This window comes from Haliotis rubra, unplaced genomic scaffold, assembly GCF_003918875.1.
Source record: "Haliotis rubra isolate DU_JTF1 unplaced genomic scaffold, ASM391887v1 Scf435, whole genome shotgun sequence".
In the NCBI taxonomy this organism is placed as follows: domain Eukaryota; kingdom Metazoa; phylum Mollusca; class Gastropoda; order Lepetellida; family Haliotidae; genus Haliotis; species Haliotis rubra.
In genome coordinates, this window is record NW_025767119.1 from 660970 (window position 1) to 678274 (window position 17305).

General features: G+C 41.7%; 1 protein-coding gene across 1 annotated transcript; it reads left to right on the forward strand.

The window, feature by feature from the left end:
• Nucleotides 1-1346: 1346 nt before the first annotated feature.
• Nucleotides 1347-16390, forward strand: LOC124289170 (flocculation protein FLO11-like). Its single transcript, XM_046725780.1, has 7 exons — nt 1347-1445; nt 2510-2661; nt 7970-8094; nt 9547-9662; nt 11988-12164; nt 13057-13570; nt 16197-16390. The coding sequence occupies exons 1-7, from the start codon at nt 1347-1349 to the stop codon at nt 16298-16300; spliced, it is 1287 nt and encodes a 428-aa protein (XP_046581736.1). The 3' UTR covers nt 16301-16390.
• Nucleotides 16391-17305: the final 915 nt, after the last annotated feature.

Sequence of the window (17305 nt, forward strand, 5' to 3'; positions counted from 1 at the left end):
GTGTGGCTGTGTGTGGCTGTAAAGTATGTTTGTTTGAGAGGTGGAAGCGGCCAAGTGTTTGTGTCTTTCGTTGTGTTGCAACAGTTTTGGGAGAATTAATTAATTTAGACTGTGGATGGGATTAACGAGACACGGTTTGGTGTTATCCATTAACAGTGGTTAAGCGGGACCTGTTTATCAGAAGGTGAAGTGAGGTGAAATTGGGTTTTACGTCGTGCTTTCGAATATTTCGCTGATATGACGACGTGCATGCGTGTGTATGTGTATGTGCGACTGCTTGTACTAGCCCAGACTGAAGCTGGTTTTATAGTGCTAGCCCACTGAGATACCATGCCGCAGTGAAGCATGAATATCCCAATCAGACACATTATACTGACTCCGAGCCGACCAGTCCTTGTTGTACCCATTGATGCCGAGCGCCAGACAGGGACCAACAAGTACCATACTTTAACCTCTTTTGGTATGACGCGGTCGGGGATGGAACCCGCTACCTTCCGCTCTCCGGGCGGACGCTCTAACCACTACACCACGGAGGCGGTCCTGTGAGTGAGTGAGTGAGTCTGTTTTATCAGATATCGTTACGTAGTAGCGGCTGTGTTAGTAGCAGCAGCAGAAGTAGTAGCAAAAGCTACTTCTGTTGTAGTAGATGTTGCTTTAGTCAGAAGCAGTAGTACTAGTGGTAGCAGTAGCAGCAGCAGTAATAACGCTAGTGGTTGTAGCAAGGGTCGGGGCAGCAGCAGTGTTAGTAGTGGTAACTGTATTATGTATTGTGGCAGTAGGAGTAGCATTAGTAACAGCAACAACAGGAAGACAGCCGTAGCAGCCGTAGTGGTAGTAGCAACAACAGGAGCAGCAGTAACAATTGCAACAACAATAGGAGTACTAGTAGCAGCAGCAGTAGCATCAACAGCAGCACCAGTAGTGATAGTAGTAGTAGTCGTAGTAGTAAAAGCAGCAGTAGTAGTTGCAGCAGTAGTGGCAGTAACAACAACAGCAGCAACAGTTACATTTGAAACAACAGCAGGGCAGTAGTAGTACAGTTAGTAGAAACAACAGTAGGAATAGTAGTAGTCGTAGCAGCAGTAGTAGTAGTAGCAGCAGCAGGTTGTAGTAGCAGCAGCAGTGGCAGCAGTAGCGGCAGTGGTGGTAACAGCAAAGCACCAGTAGTAGTAGTGGTAGTAGTAGTAGTAGTAGTAGTAATAGTAGTAGTTGTTGTAGTAGTAGTGGCAGTAAGTTTTCTGGGTTACATGGGCAACAGGTGCAGGACTGAATTGAAGACGCACGCGTGTACCAACTGCACAGACTACAATCTGTTACTGCATCCCATTACCTGATGTTGACAGGTGATGACGCGAGACATCCCCACAGACAGGTTTGTGGCCATCCGGATGGGCACGTCAGTAGAGTCTCCACAGAAGTCCACGTATGAGTGGCGGTTCGCCACGGTGAGTAAACTAGCGTTTCAGTGACTGAAAAAACTACAACTATCCCCTTTTTCCTGAGTGAACTCATGATCCCTTACTTCTAAACAGGGACGTAGGTGTACCGTGGATGGTCTCCGCACCATCATCTTTCCACCCCAACGCGCCGCAAACGAAACTCGTGGTCAATGCGAAATTCTTTATCATTACTAACCTATGGATGAATGAATGAACCAACCAACCAACCAACCAACCAACCAACCATCCATCCATCCATCCATCCATCCATCCATCCATCCATCCATCCATCCATCCATCCATCCATCAAACCAATCAATCCATCCACCCACCCACAAGCCCAACCAACCAAACCACCCACCCATCCACCAACCATCCACCCATCCATCCATCCATCTATCCATCCATCCATCTATCCACCCACCCTAATCAGCCAATGAATCAACCATCCATCGATCGACCAACCCACACACCGTTCAAACAAACAACCGACCAACATCCATCCGTCCATCCATCCAACCAACCATCCATCGTTCTTCCCATCCATCCACCCACGTTTCCAACAACCAACCAATCGACCGACCATCCATCCATCCACCCACACACCCACCAAACCACCATCCATCAAAACAACCAACCAGCTTAGCAATCAACTATCCATCCATCAACCAACCCACCATCCATCCATCCGAACAGCCAATCACCCACCCACCAACCGAGCAGCTAACCATCCAATCAACAATCCATCCATCCACCCACAAATCCCATCCCATCCAGCCCAACCCATCCCTCCTCCCATCCATCCACTCACCCACCTTCCAACAACCAACCAACCAATAAACCATCAATCCATCCATCTACCCATCCAACCACCCTCCCACCCACCCAACCAACCATCCATCCAACCATTCAAACAAGCAAACAAGCAAACATCCATTCATCCACTCACTCAACCAACCATTCATCCAACCAACCAACAAACCAACCAATCAATCAATCAAATACTAAAACGCTTTATCGCAAATGTGTTTTTGTGTTCATCAAATGAACACTTCTTGTGCTACCTCCAGAGGTCTGACGAACGCAGTGTGTTTCAGACTCAATATGCCCGAGTTCAGCAGAGTCAAGGGACCTTCAGTGGTGGAGTTCCGGTCCAGATAAAGCAGAGAGCGCTCGCAGTGAGTTGTAGTCCTTCAGTTCCCGTAGAGTCCCTGGTGCTTCAGTGAGTTGTAGTCCTTGAGTTCCCATACAGTCCCTGGTGCTTCAGTGAGTTGTAGTCCTTGAGTTCCCCTATAGTCCCTGGTGCTTCAGTGAGTTGTAGTCCTTCAGTTCCCCTGGTGTTTCAGTGAGTTGTAGTCCTTCAGTTCCCGTACAGTCCCTGGTGCTTCAGTGAGTTGTAGTCCTTGAGTTCCCGTACAGTCCCTGGTGCTTCATGAGTTGTAGTCCTTGAGTTCCCCTACAGTCCCTGGTGCTTCAGTGAATTGTAGACCTTCAGTTCCCGTACAGTCCCTGGTGCTTCAGTGAGTTGTAGTCCTTCAGTTCCCCTACAGTCCCTGGTGCTTCAGTGAGTTGTAGTCCTTCAGTTCCCCTACAGTCCCTGGTGCTTCAGTCCCTGGTGCTTCAGTGAGTTTGTAGTCCTTGCAGTTCCCTTATACAGTCCCTGGTGCTTCAGTGAGTTGTAGTCCTTCAGTTCCCCTATAGTCCCTGGTGCTTCAGTGAGTTGTAGTCCTTCAGTTCCCCTGGTGTTTCAGTGAGTTGTAGTCCTTCAGTTCCCCTACAGTCCCTGGTGCTTCATAGAGTTGTAGTCCTTCAACTCCCTGGTGTTCCCTGGTGGGTCAGTGAGTGGACTACCGTCGCATATGTTTAACAGGCATATGGTCTGTATTTGGTGTCTTACTGGGGACGATGGAGGAGGGGTGAAGGGTGTTGACTGCAGTTGTCATACAGCCTTGAGCACTGTCCAGGGGACACAACTCTGCACAGTCTATTGCTGTAGCTCCATGACTCCATGGCGCATATAGCTAATAATACACGTTTACATTGCTTCACGCAGTATGTAATAGGAGTGAATGAGTGAGTTGAGTTTTACGCCGCTTTTGCAATATTCCAGCAAATCACGGCGGGGAACATCAAAAATGGGCTTCACACAATTTGCCCATGTGGGGAATGGAACCCGGGTCTTCGGTGTGACGAGCGAACTCTCTATAGAAAAGGTAATCACCATCATCCCGTATGTAACAGGAGATGATTCTAAACCCGTATCACAGTCTGTGCCCATATCACAATCTAAACCCGTACCACAGTCTGTGCCCATATCACATATCTGTACCCGTATCTGTATCAGCATCCACACCAGCCTCGCCATCTTTGTCTGCGTCAACAACATCTGATACTGAACTGGATTCACTGCCTGTATCTAAAGCCTTCTGCAATTCTTCTTCTGTGTCAAATAACTTCAGAACGTCTGTTGGTATGGAAACTTCTGTAGAAAGACCAACTGTCGCATATCTTGCCGGGAAGGCTAAAATGTATTTTTCAGATTTCCTGGGAAGGCTAAAATGTATATTTCGTATTTCCCGGGAGGGTTTCCTCCCATTACGCAGACAGCCAGTTTGCAGACACCTTAAAACAACAACATTTACGGTTCAGTGAACAGAGTATCTACTACCTGTTACCTACACGTTATAATGGAATAGTCCAAATAAAAACACAGGAACAAACTGAAGCTATATTATTTATTTTGAAAGATGGACGAAAAGACAGTAATTTGATTTTTTATTGCTGCAATATTAAAACAGTTTTTTTTTAATTAAACATTTCGGTTTAATCTTCTAGTCTAACGGGAGTCGGCATCATCATATTGAAAACATTAGCTTAGCTGTTAGAAATTGCGACACTGTTGTATCATATAAATTAAATAGACAAATGTAAACCTAAATATTATTCATATGAAATAAAGAAGTTATATGTTTTGCACACAATATTATGATACATGACAAGTGCACTTAATTACGATTTATTTAGAATAAATATTTGAAAAAAGACGCATCATGTGAATGTGGCCATGGATGTGAGAATGTTTTTCATTACTTCTTTGAATGGTCATTGCATACTTCTCAAAGACATAAACTGTTACAGTCTTTAGAAAGTATTGTTAAAATTAGAACACTGATTGGTATTAATCGTATCTTACATGGCAATGCAGGTGTATCATTTATCTCTCCAACAAAACGTTTTCTCAGTTAACTTCTGTTGTACATATGCTATTATTGGGAGGGGTCTTTTCTATCAATAAACACAATCAAACCTCTCAATGACAAAGCTGTTTTTATATTTGATAGTAATTGATAGTAAAATCAATTTGAGAAGACAAATCATTTATCATTTAATCACAATAATGTTCTATTTACCCACAATCAAACTTCTCAGTAACGAACCTGCTCACCCTGCCCTACTCACTACACAGTGGATTGTTCCATTATACCCGTAGGTGTTACCCTAATTAACCTTCTAGTTCAGTTTCTGTCAACTGGGTGTCTGTCAATTGGGAGATAACCCCCCGGGAGAGCTAATTTCCAAGGAAGTAGGGGAGTACCGCCAAAGCTAAGATACGGTGCCGGGAAGCATAATCCATGTCGGGAGTAGATAGATTTCTCTTCATAACATTGTTATAGTATTACCGTTATCTGTACACTGGTTAATAATATTTTTATAAATTGCACATTTTGATGAGTTGGACAGCTCAATAAAGATAAACTGAATAGCCTGATCATTTTTTCTTTGTTTCATAATCTAGAAGTAATCCTGCCTTAACCATATTTCACTTAATCCAGTGTTTGACAAAATAATTTTAACCTGATACGTCAAATTTTTGACACCAGGGGTCTCCACTTCCTCATACAAATACTCATAACAACCCCCGTCAAATGTTATTTTCAGACACAAGAAGCTTACACCAATATTTAATCATGCTATATTGCCTTTTAAATACGAGCGGATAACGGCCTAACTCGGCATTAACCATGGAATTACATGTTGATTTCTTAACTCCTAATAACCTCTTACAAACATCCAAATGCAACCTTTCAATATTTAAGCCTGTATATATCCTCATATCTCAGACTCATAAGATAGTATACTACCAACATAACAATCAAAGACAAATAAAAGAGATTGCAGGTTGAGAGAGAGCGACCTGATATTACTGTAAATTAAAAGAAGGCTCTTCCTACCCTGGTCAGACAACTGCAGCTCTGCCTTTGAGAATCGGTTATTATAATTAAAAACTATTCCGAAATATATAAACGTATCGCCAACCTCAGGACACAACCATTATATATAACCAATGTTCTGACGATTTAACTTTACCAACTCTTCTGAAGACCATTGTCTTTGTTTTAGCAATATTTACTGGAAGTTCCCACCGTCTGGAATAAGCTGACAGCGAATTCAACTGTGTTTGCAACCTTTCAACAGATTCAGAAAATATGACAAGATCACGAGCATACATAAGCAGAAACATATGTAAAGATTTAAACTCGTAAAGTACACATTTATCTTTAAGGAAAGACTCCTCAAAATGAACTATCTAATGTCGAATTAAAGAAAATGTGTAAGGAAGAACAGACGTAAAAATGTGTAAATAACTTTATTTATATTTTTACATGTGCCCAAATTAAAGAGCGTCCCCGTAAATCCTGTTTTCTTTGTAATTTGTCAAAGCCTCCGGGTGAGGTGCGCCGTGTTCATTCAGCCATAACATTGCATTGCAGACAGACAGACAGATATTTTATTTCAGTCTCACCTCACATAAAATACATAAATAAATATATTTATAAAATATAGCATATAAGTGAGCCACCCTTTAAGGGTTATGAGAGACTAATGTATTAATACATTATAAATACTAAATACTAAATAATTATATAGGTACATACAGTGTAAAATCTATCCATATAAAATATGTTTTCTTCTTTGCAAGATATAAAAGCAGGTTTTGGCACTGAAATATACATGGTGTTTAAAAAGTAAAACTAATTTATCATCATCACAAAGATCTAAGAAGTTGGGATAGCTAAAACAGACATTTTCATATAAACGTTCACGCAAATCATCATACATAGGGCAATACAACAGAACGTGTCTTTCATCCTCAACACTCTCACTGCACTGAAAACATACCCTCTCATTCACATTCACATTTGTATATCTGCCGGTTTCCAAATGCAGAGGAGCAGTACCTGATCTGAATTTGGAGAAGGCAGAGCGGTAAGAACAATAATATTGTAAAGGGGCATACTCATACTCACATAACTTTCACAGCCATACACATCCTTAAACATTCGATACGTTCGTAATTTATTACCTCCCGTTCTACCGAAACTTGGCGATCTGCTGATACTTATAGTGTGTAATAACTCATACCAATCATTCACATACTTCTGCATACAAATATCTCGCACCTTCTCGCATACCCGTTTAACATTAACATCAGCTTGTTTTTACGCAGACACCGACACGACAGAGTGTATTCAGTATAGATTAGTCTACATACATAAACACTACCTTTTTGATAATAAAGCATAAAATAGCGTGTTATCGAGTTTAATCACTGCCACGCTTTGTCGGGTAATCTTTGTTGCCACTGAAGGCCCCATTCAATACTTATTTCTCACACATCCACACGCACAACTCTCCGACCATATAAATACATACTTATTTATTCTAAAAGACAAGTACCGCGAAGGCAACGCTCATTGAACCGAGAAGCGTCTCGAGTTTAGCCTTCCCGGCGATGAACCGTTGCAGACATGCCAAACAAGGCTTCATGTGGCGATGTACCAATTCCTCGGTTCAGTAGAGAATTCTTTTGAAGCTGTACAACGTGTAGCCGTTTCTTGAAATGTGTGTACGTTTCTTGAAATGTGTATGATAATATTAGTATGGCGAATGGCGTATTGACTGAAGAGTTTATGACAGAATTTACCTGGAGAACGATAGGGACAATATTAAAATGTTGGGATTCATAATAATAATAAAGTAAATAATTAAAGTTAATATTTATATAGCGCCTGTTACAGCAAATTGATCAGAGTAGCTCAGGGAAAGTCAGTGTAAAGGAAACCTGTGTCTTTAGCATTCGCTTGAACTGGTCGAGTTCGCATATGGATGTTATTTGCGAGATTCAGGCCTGGCGAAACATCGTACGAACTAGGTTTCTCGCTCGCATGCTTGCTTGCAAGCATTGTTATTTTATCAGTAATATCCAGCCAGTGGTACATTCTCACCACCAATTCACTGAACCTTATCATGTCAATTACCTTTCCAACGTAGAAGTTGCTGTGGAGTTCTACTGTCCTACTCTGACTGAAACATTCTTGTGGTATCGGGGCGTTGGTGTAGCCTAGTGGTTAAAGCGTTCTCTCGTCACGCCAGAGACTCAAGTTCGATTCCCATTTATTGTGTTCCCTGCCGTATATTGATGAAAAGCGGCGTAAAGTAAACTCACTCAGTCACTCTTGTGGTTTCAGTCCAACACCACCTACACGTACAACATCTACAACTACATCCAGGCCAGGCCCAACCTCCTCGACTGGGACATCAGCTCCTGCTACAGTGGTCAAAAAGAAGAGGGTTCTACAGTTTGCTGTACCTGGTGAGCTATTGACCATAGCAGACTTCAGCCATCCTCGATATCTCCAGGGTATACGTTACGATCACTCTCCACTATACCCTGGATGCATCCACGCCTTGGCCCGATAATTATATTACCTCCCTTTGCTGACTCCTCATTCTCACAGTAGCCAATCAGCTAAGCCGCCGTTACATCAGAGCTTGCCAGTGTCAACAGCTTGACAGTGGTCGCAGTCGCGAAGGTTTGTTCGCAGTACCACTCAGATTTGAGAAATAATATAAACAAATTGACAGATCTGAAACTTTAAAAACATGTAAAAGAACTCCTTCCACATCTTCAGAGTGCCCTCTGCATCTATTGTGTTGCCAAGTTTAAACGGTTAGATAATTTAAGAAGTGAAAGTGAGTTGTGACTGGTTCGCTCAACTTCACAGCGTAGACACCTGATTGGATAAAAAACCAGGCAAGGGAGGTAATAAAATCAACATAAAAAGCCGTGGATGCATCCAGGGTATAGTGCAGAGTGATCGTAACGTATACCCTGGAGATATCGAGGATGGACTTCAACGGGAGATATGGCTATGATAAGATCAGAACGTCGCGTCAGTGAAATTGACTTGAAGGCGTTTGTGACGTCACTGATTACCATTACGTGGCCGTCAATCGGATGATATAATTGCACCGCAATGTTTGCAGTCCATTGTGACGTCACTGACCATTGGGTCAGGTTCGCTGACATGTCGGGGCATATCTCATATGTGTAGATCGATGCTCATGATGTCAGTCGCTGGAGTATGTGGTCCACGTTACTTACAAACAGGAATAGCATATCTGGAAAATTAAACATTGCGAGGTAAAACAAAACAAACGCCAACAAACATGAAGGGATTCATTCGCTATCATAGTCTCGTTTTAAAGACGTGACGTACACGTGAAGATCTTGATTATAATTTGTCTTCAGTAACCCATGCTTGTCGTAAGAGTGAGTGAGTGAGTGAGTTTGGTTTTACGCCGCTTTTAGCAATATTCCAGCAATATCACGGCGGGGAACACTAGAAATGGGCTTAACACATTGTACCCATGTGGGGAATCGAACCCGGGTCTTCGGCGTGATGAGCGAACGCCTTAACCACTAGGCTACCCCACCGCCCCGCTTGTCGTAAGAGGCGACTAATGGTATCGGGTAGTCAGGCACGCTGACTTGGTTTACACACGTCATCGTGTCCCAAATGCATAGAACGATGCTGCTGCTGTTGATCACTGGATTGTCTGGTCCAGATTCGATTATCTACAGACCTTAGTCACACAGCTGGGATGCTGCTGACTACAACAAGCAATACGGAACATTAGCACATTCATTGTGGCCACATCTTGTTACGGGAACTAACACCACGCGGTTGTAACACGAGACCGTATGATAGCTGAAATACATTTACAGTGTTGATAAATACAACGGAATACTGACTCTCCACAGGTTCCTACAGATCTCAGATATCTTCCAACAGAGAGACGTTCAAACATGATACACTCTCAGTCTTAGCTTCCTCCCTCCAAATATCACCACTCCGGATAAATGACATTAACCTTAAGGTAAGTGTTCTTGGTAATTTCCTTTGTTCCCTTTATAAGATGTAATCTTAGTACGTCTTCCTTATAGTTTTCACAAAAAGCTTAAAGGTCACATGCAACCAAAAAATCAAACATAACTAAAACACAATTATCACTTATTCATGACATATAATATACATTGCTGGTTATGAAAAAACATATAAACAAAATTATAAGCGTACAATTGCAAATCAAAAGTGCAATATTGTGTACTTGGGTTTACTTCCCAAGAAACGAAGCAGCCGGGATACCGAACCCAGTGAAAGCGGGTGGGTGTGCACTCAAGTGTAACGGCTGGTTCATTTGCAGATGCCCTCACTGCTCATTGTGTGTGTATATATATAGATATTGGGTTTTGTAAATACATGCTCATTTTTTGTGTATAACATTTTGCAATCAACAGACATCATAACATGTCATGTGATCAAGTATCACACCTGCCTGTCTGTGTAATTACATAATGTGACAGACCGAACTCGGGCCATAAATCAGTGCAGTTTGTTTATGGTGTATAGCCTGATTGGTGTTAAGTTCAAATTGCATGTGGTCAGTGATAGCAGCTGTGTATTGAATATTGTCATTAGCAGACAGGCAGGCAGACACACAGGTGTCAATAAAACAAGACATTGAGTTTTGTCTGTGACAACGACATATCTGTATCACAGTTAGAAATGCTGTCAACGCTAAATAATGACATCGCTTTTAAGTATCGAAATGAGAAAGTGACTCGGTAAGAAGAACGTGTGGTGAAATAGACAAATGAAATTATATAAACAGTTAATCTACTGTCATAACATATAAAAAGCTCGCGCCTGTGAGATATCAACAAAACATTAGAAAAATAGCTCACACCAAAGCCTTCACCGAGTATTCACCGGACAACCCGCTTCCAAGCTCCGCTAACCTATTTCAGTGCGCACGTGCTATGAGCGCAGCCCAGCTGTTGAAACCCGTTTTCCCCGGAAAAGACGGGGGAAAATTAGTGAATCGTTTGAACTCCGATTTCGCGCGTTTTTTTTCATCGCGTTATTTTTCAACTTTATAAGCTGAGTTTGCATTTTTGACGATTTGTTTCGGTAAGTCCGTACTGAAAGGTATCAGAATCTGCAAAATGCGTTTTACGTTGCATGTGACCTTTAAGTTTCCTTTTTTAAACTGTCCATATCAAGGACATTCACAACCAGGTAAGTATTGTTCCTTGTTTCACCTCTCCATATTAATTACATTCACATACAGGTAAGTATTGTTCCTTGTTTCACCTCTCCATATTAAATACATTCACATACAGGTAAGTATTGTTCCTTGATTCACCTCTCCATATTAATTACATTCAAATACAGGTAAGTATTGATCCTTGATTCACCTCTCCGTGCTAATTACATTCACATTCAGCTAAGTATTGATCCTTGATTCACCTCTCCGTGTTAATTACATTCACAACCAGGTAAGTATTGTTCCTTGATTCACCTCTCCATATTAATTACATTCACATACAGGTAAGTATTGTTCCTTGATTCACCTCTCCATATTAATTACATTCACATTCAGGTAAGTATTGATCCTTGATTCACCTCTCCATGTTAATAACATTCACATACAGGTAAGTATTGTTCCTTGATTCACCTATCCATATTAATTACATTCACATTCAGCTAAGTATTGATCCTTGATTCACCTCTCCGTGTAAATTACATTCACATACAGGTAAGTATTGTTCATTGATTCACCTCTCCATATTAATTACATTCACATTCAGCTAAGTATTGATCCTTGATTCACCTCTCCGTGTTAATTACATTCACAACCAGGTAAGTATTGTTCCTTGATTCACCTCTCCATATTAATTACATTCACATACAGGTAAGTATTGTTTCTTGATTCACCTCTCCATATTAATTACATTCACATACAGGTAAGTATTGTTTCTTGATTCACCTCTCCATATTAATGACATTCACATTCAGCTAAGTATTGATCCTTGATTCACCTCTCCGTGTAAATTACATTCACATACAGGTAAGTATTGTTCCTTGATTCACCTCTCCATATTAATCACATTCACATATTACAGGCAAGTGTTTTTGCTTGTTTCACCTCTCCATATTACTGACTTTCACATTCAGGGAAGTTTGCATGTTTAAGGCCTGTTTAAAATCACTGACTACAAGTCTTGCTATATTATTTTTCCTCATGTGTTTCAAATGTCCTCCAAAAATATATTTCCATTCTAAAATTGAGCACATGTGGATCGGCCATGAGATCTTCACTCTTCCTGTTTAATTCAAGCTGTTTTACTTGAATGTTCAGTTGGATGTCACCAACAACGTGAGTGTGACGTTCACCTTGCTGGACACTGCTCCCGTCAGGGGTGACGTGAAAGTCAACATCACAGAGACGTCGCTGGACAGTGCTGTAGCAACACTTGCAAACCTGGTCAAGGATCATGCTTTCCTGATACCAGCAGTATTTGGCAGTCAGTTTGAGGTATGTAGCCCAGTAAAGGCTCTGAGCCCAGTCGTGTTCTCCTCTCTGTCCCGTGAAAAAGAAAGGTAATTCCATTGCCCAGGCTGTAGGTTCCAAAACCCTGTGCGATAAGAAACTCATGCTTGTCGAAAGAGTCGACTAACAGAATCGCTGACTTGGTTGACACATGTCATCGTATCCCAACAGCGTAAATCGATGCTCATGAAGTTGATCACTGGATTGTCTGGTACATACTTGATTATTTACAGACCGCCGCCATACAGCTGGAATATGACTGAGTGCAAACAAACTCAAACAAAACTCTAAGACCTGGCATGTAAAGTGAATAGAGATATTATCTCGAGAGGTTTACGTAAATGCTAACTGTTGTTGTTGTCTTTTTGTTGTTGTTGGGTTTTTGTTTGTTTTGTTTGGTGGGTTTTTTTTCATTATTTTAATTTTTTTTTTTATTTATTTATTTATTTATTTTTTTATTTATTTTTAAAATTTGTTTGGGTGTGTGATACGTTGTCTTCTTACGAACAGCTGAGTGAGTGAGTGAGTGAGTGAGTATGGTTTAGCAACATTCCAGCAATATCAAGGCGGGGGACACCAGAAGAAGATGCTGAAAAGAACCAGACAATCCCTGATAAAATGACTATCGTCCTGTTGCAAGAAGGGACCAAGGAATTGATACGTTCGCTGCCATGGCATCGTATCCCAGTTGCGTAGTTAGGTGCTCATGCTGCGAATGATTGGAGTGCCTGGCTTAGATACGATTTGTAATCGAACGCCGTCATGGACCTGAAATATTGTTGAGTCCGGTGTGAAGCAACAAACAAGCACAACCTGAATCTAGACATTAGTTTCACATTTTTTGTATTTGTCAAACATATATGATTACCTTCTGCAGGCTATTCCTGCTATACCTACATCATTCCGGGACACTACTGAGGAAGGTGAAACCACTTCAACATCAGCGACAACATCACCAACACCACCAACATCACCAATAACACGAGATACATCATCATCAGATACATCATCATCAGATACATCATCGACAGCATCATCAACTGCGTCATTCACAACATCTGCGGAATCGTCAAAATTAGTAAAACCCACGGAAACTGTCGCAACCAGAATCACACAAACAAAACCATGGAGGAAACCCACAGTGACCCCTGCAACTAAAGGTTATGCGACCCATGTGCCCCGCCCATCAAAACCCCATGTGACGACACAGCGCCTGCCCCGCCAATCAAAACCCCATATGACAACACAGCGTCTGCCCCGCCCATCAAAACCCCATGTGACAACACAGCGCCTGTCCCGCCCATCAACACCCAGTGTGACAACACAGCGCCTGCCTGGCCCATCACTGGCTAACATTATGTGTAGCAACAACCAGAGAGGCTACAAAACAGGTACGGTATGAACTGATTGAAGCATGTGTTTGTCCTTTCTATCTTTATTCTGGAGTATGTAGGCCATCGGTGTCCTCCCATTACGCAGACAGCCAGTTCGCAGACACCTTAAAACAACAACATTTACGGTTCAGTGAACAGATTATCTACTACCTGTTACCTACACATTATTATGGAATAGTCCAATAAAACCACAGGAACAAACTGAAGCTAAATTCTTCAAAGGCATTTAGAAGTTGGTGTAGTAATACAAGACAAATCTTATGGATAACATAAATCAAGAAGTTGTTATCCATAAGATTTGTCTTGTATTAAAACTGAAGCTATATTATTTATTTTGAAAGATGGACGAAAAGACAGTAATTTGAATATTTATTGCTGCAATATGAAAACAGTTTTTCACAAACATTTCGGTTTAACAATAAACACAATCAAACCTCTCAGTGACAAACCTGGTTTAATATTCGATAGTAATTGAAGGTAAAAACAATTTTGAGAAGAGAAATCATTTATCATTTAAACACAACAAAGTTCTATTTACCTACAATCAAACTTCTCAGTAACGAACCTGTTTCAGGCTCATCCTGCTCTACTCACTAGACAGTGGACTGTTCCATTATACCCGTAGGTGTTACCCTAATTAACCTTCTAGTTCAGTGTCTGTCAATTGGGTGTCTGTCAAATGGGTGTCTGTCAAATGGGAGATAACCAGGCCATCGGCCCGTAGTACAGTTATTTCATACAGCCAACAAATGGCTTGTTCGTAGCTCATTCGCGTAAAATAGATGCATAGCTAGATTTCGTAGCCCAGTGGAATTGTCTACAGACATCGAAGACATACAGACATTTGTACAATGATGGAAAGGTATAATAGTTCACAGGAATATATATATATATAATGTACGTATATGATCATAAGCATAATATGATATTCATTTTCAATGTCAGCACCCGAACACATATAACATAATCTGAGATTCCTCGTCTTATTGATATATCTACCCGTCTCAATAATTAATTGATGAGAGCGGATTTTTTCACACTGAACAGGTCCTGAACATGTATCTCCGGGACGGTGGGGTAGCCTAGTCGTTACAGTGTTTTCTCGTCACGCCGAATACCCGGGTTCGATTTCCCACATGGGTTCGATGTGTGAAGCCCATTTCTGGTGACCCGGCCGTGATGTAGCTGGAATATTGCTAAAAGCGGCGTCAAACCATACTCACTCACTCAATATGGCTGTCTCCTCAATAACAATAGAAGTAATTCTACCATGACACCGAAACATGCGTGATTATAATTGATCATTAATGATGTATCTATTTTCATTAAATATCTCAAAATGGACAGGCATTTCCACGACCACCATCATATCATTACAATTACCATTGGCTGCCGATGCCAGTAGCTCTTTAGTGAGTGAGTGAGTGGGTGGGTAGGTGGGTGAATGAATGAGGTAAAATTGTATAGTCACATCGGCAGTATTTCATCCACATGGCGACTAAAACAAGTTACTAAATCATGGTAAATAAAGTTGAATTGTAAGAACCTGTCGACCAAAGACAATAAATACAGCTGGAATATCACAGACACAGAATCGAAAACAAGGATCTATCTCTAAAATTTGATTTCGTTACGAAACAATACAATATACACACGGGCTGTCATTCTCTTCCCACAGAGGTTACTCCTGTCATATCTTCCTACGTAACCTCTGTTCTAATACGGCCCTTTCATGGTGTGAGCGTTCAAGACTCGTGATTGGAGACAATCAGATTTAGTTGTGCAATCAGCGACGTTGTTTCAAAAGTGATCATTCGCAAGGCTTCGGTAATTTCCGTATGCTTCGAGAAAACTAAACTTCTTCCCCTGCGCGATGCGCAAACGTTTCTTCTAGACAGAACTCAGTTATGTTATGGCGGATCAGTGGCGTCTCCATCGCCCTCGTTGACAACAGACAAGCTAGCCATTAAACGTCTTGTGTGTAACATCAACACAAGTCCCCGGCAGATGGGGGATATTTGTGGCCCCACATTTGCTTGTGTTAGTCAAGTTGAATCTAAGTCGATGTAACAGGTGTTCTGATTGGATAGAAAGAAGGGAGATAATTCGTGTTGCGATCTTTTGCCGCTAGGGGGATTTTACGAGAACCGGGAAATATGGCCGTATTAGAACAGAGGTTACGTAGGAAGATATGACAGGAGTAACCTCTGTGGGAAGTGAATGACGGGCTGCAGATCGCCAGGAATTTTGTCTGAAGTTGAACTGTACTCAAGTTGTTCATCCATACAGTTTGTCCTTATCAGTAATGTGATCGATTATCCAGAAAATCACACTAGTGCATTTACTGGTTTTATTTAAACTGAAACACAACTTAGGGATATATAACGTAAGTGAATGAGTATGATTTTACGCCGCTTTAAGCAATATTCCTGGAATATCACTGCGGGGAACACCAGAAATGGGCTTCACACATTGTACCCATGTGGGGAATCGAACCCGGATCTTCGGCGTGACGAGCGAACGCTCTGACCACTAGGCTACCCCACCGCCCTATAACGTAAGAGTAACTGGTATTATAGTCTGCACGAGTGACATTAATAAGTTGTGTATTTATTTGTTCCAGGTGCTGTGGTTGGTGTGAGTGTCGCCATGGTCGTTGTTGGGGGAGTCCTGGGAACTGGGGCCGCCATCTTTATGTCCAGAAGAAGGAACTTTGGATTCTGTTGATGTGGCTCGACACACGAACATTTACAGGTCTCCTTACATGTTGCAAATAGCTGTCTATGATCTTTGACGTTCCTCCAATAAATATGAAACTCGAAACGTTCACCTGGTGCATGTCCCGCTACAACATAGACCTCCATAAAGTGAGATATATCTTTGTTTGAGACCTCGTCTCTTGAAACACAAGTCAGTCCGTGGGGTTTCCGCCTCATTTAACAATACCCTAGCAATGTAAGGGACACAGCCGTAATCCTCTCACGTTGTACCCGTGTGGGGTATTCAACCTCGGCCTTCTGGGTGACACATGCATGCTATAACAATAATAAGAAGTAGGACATTTATGTCACGCTGAACTCCACACCGCACAAGGAAGGGTCTAAGCGCATACAAAAGAATGGACGAACAATTGTCAGTGATTATGAAACAGATGGGTCTTCATGCCAGATTTAAAAGTACTCAAGGAAAAGGCACACCAAGGGTGAGGGGGAACAGAGTCCCATAGCACAGCAGCAGATATAAGTAGTAATCAGCTTTTAAAGTGCATAAATTTACGCTCAATTTGCTCGGAGCGCTGCATTATTAATGGACGGATCAGCGAGCACCCAATTTATATACAACAGAAGCAGCACATGAGGATTTAAAAGACTCGACATTTTTAATGTCAGTATCAGCTGTAACATAACTACACAACAGAAAGACAGAATGTGTTAGGGAAGGCAGATGTAGTGAGTGAGTATGGTTTTTCGCCGCTTTACGCAATATTCCAGCAATATCGCGTCGGGGGCACCAGGAATGGGCTGCACACATTGTGTTCATGTGGGGAATCGAACCTGGGTCTTCGGCGTGACGAGCGAACGCTTCAACCACAAGGCTACCCAACCACCCCTTTTCAGTTGTAATGCACTTAAAGCCACGATTACAGATGTATTAGCGAGACTGACGGAATACGATGTTCGACATTAATCAACAGTAACTAATGCAGGTCGCAAGAGGTGACTTGAACGAAAA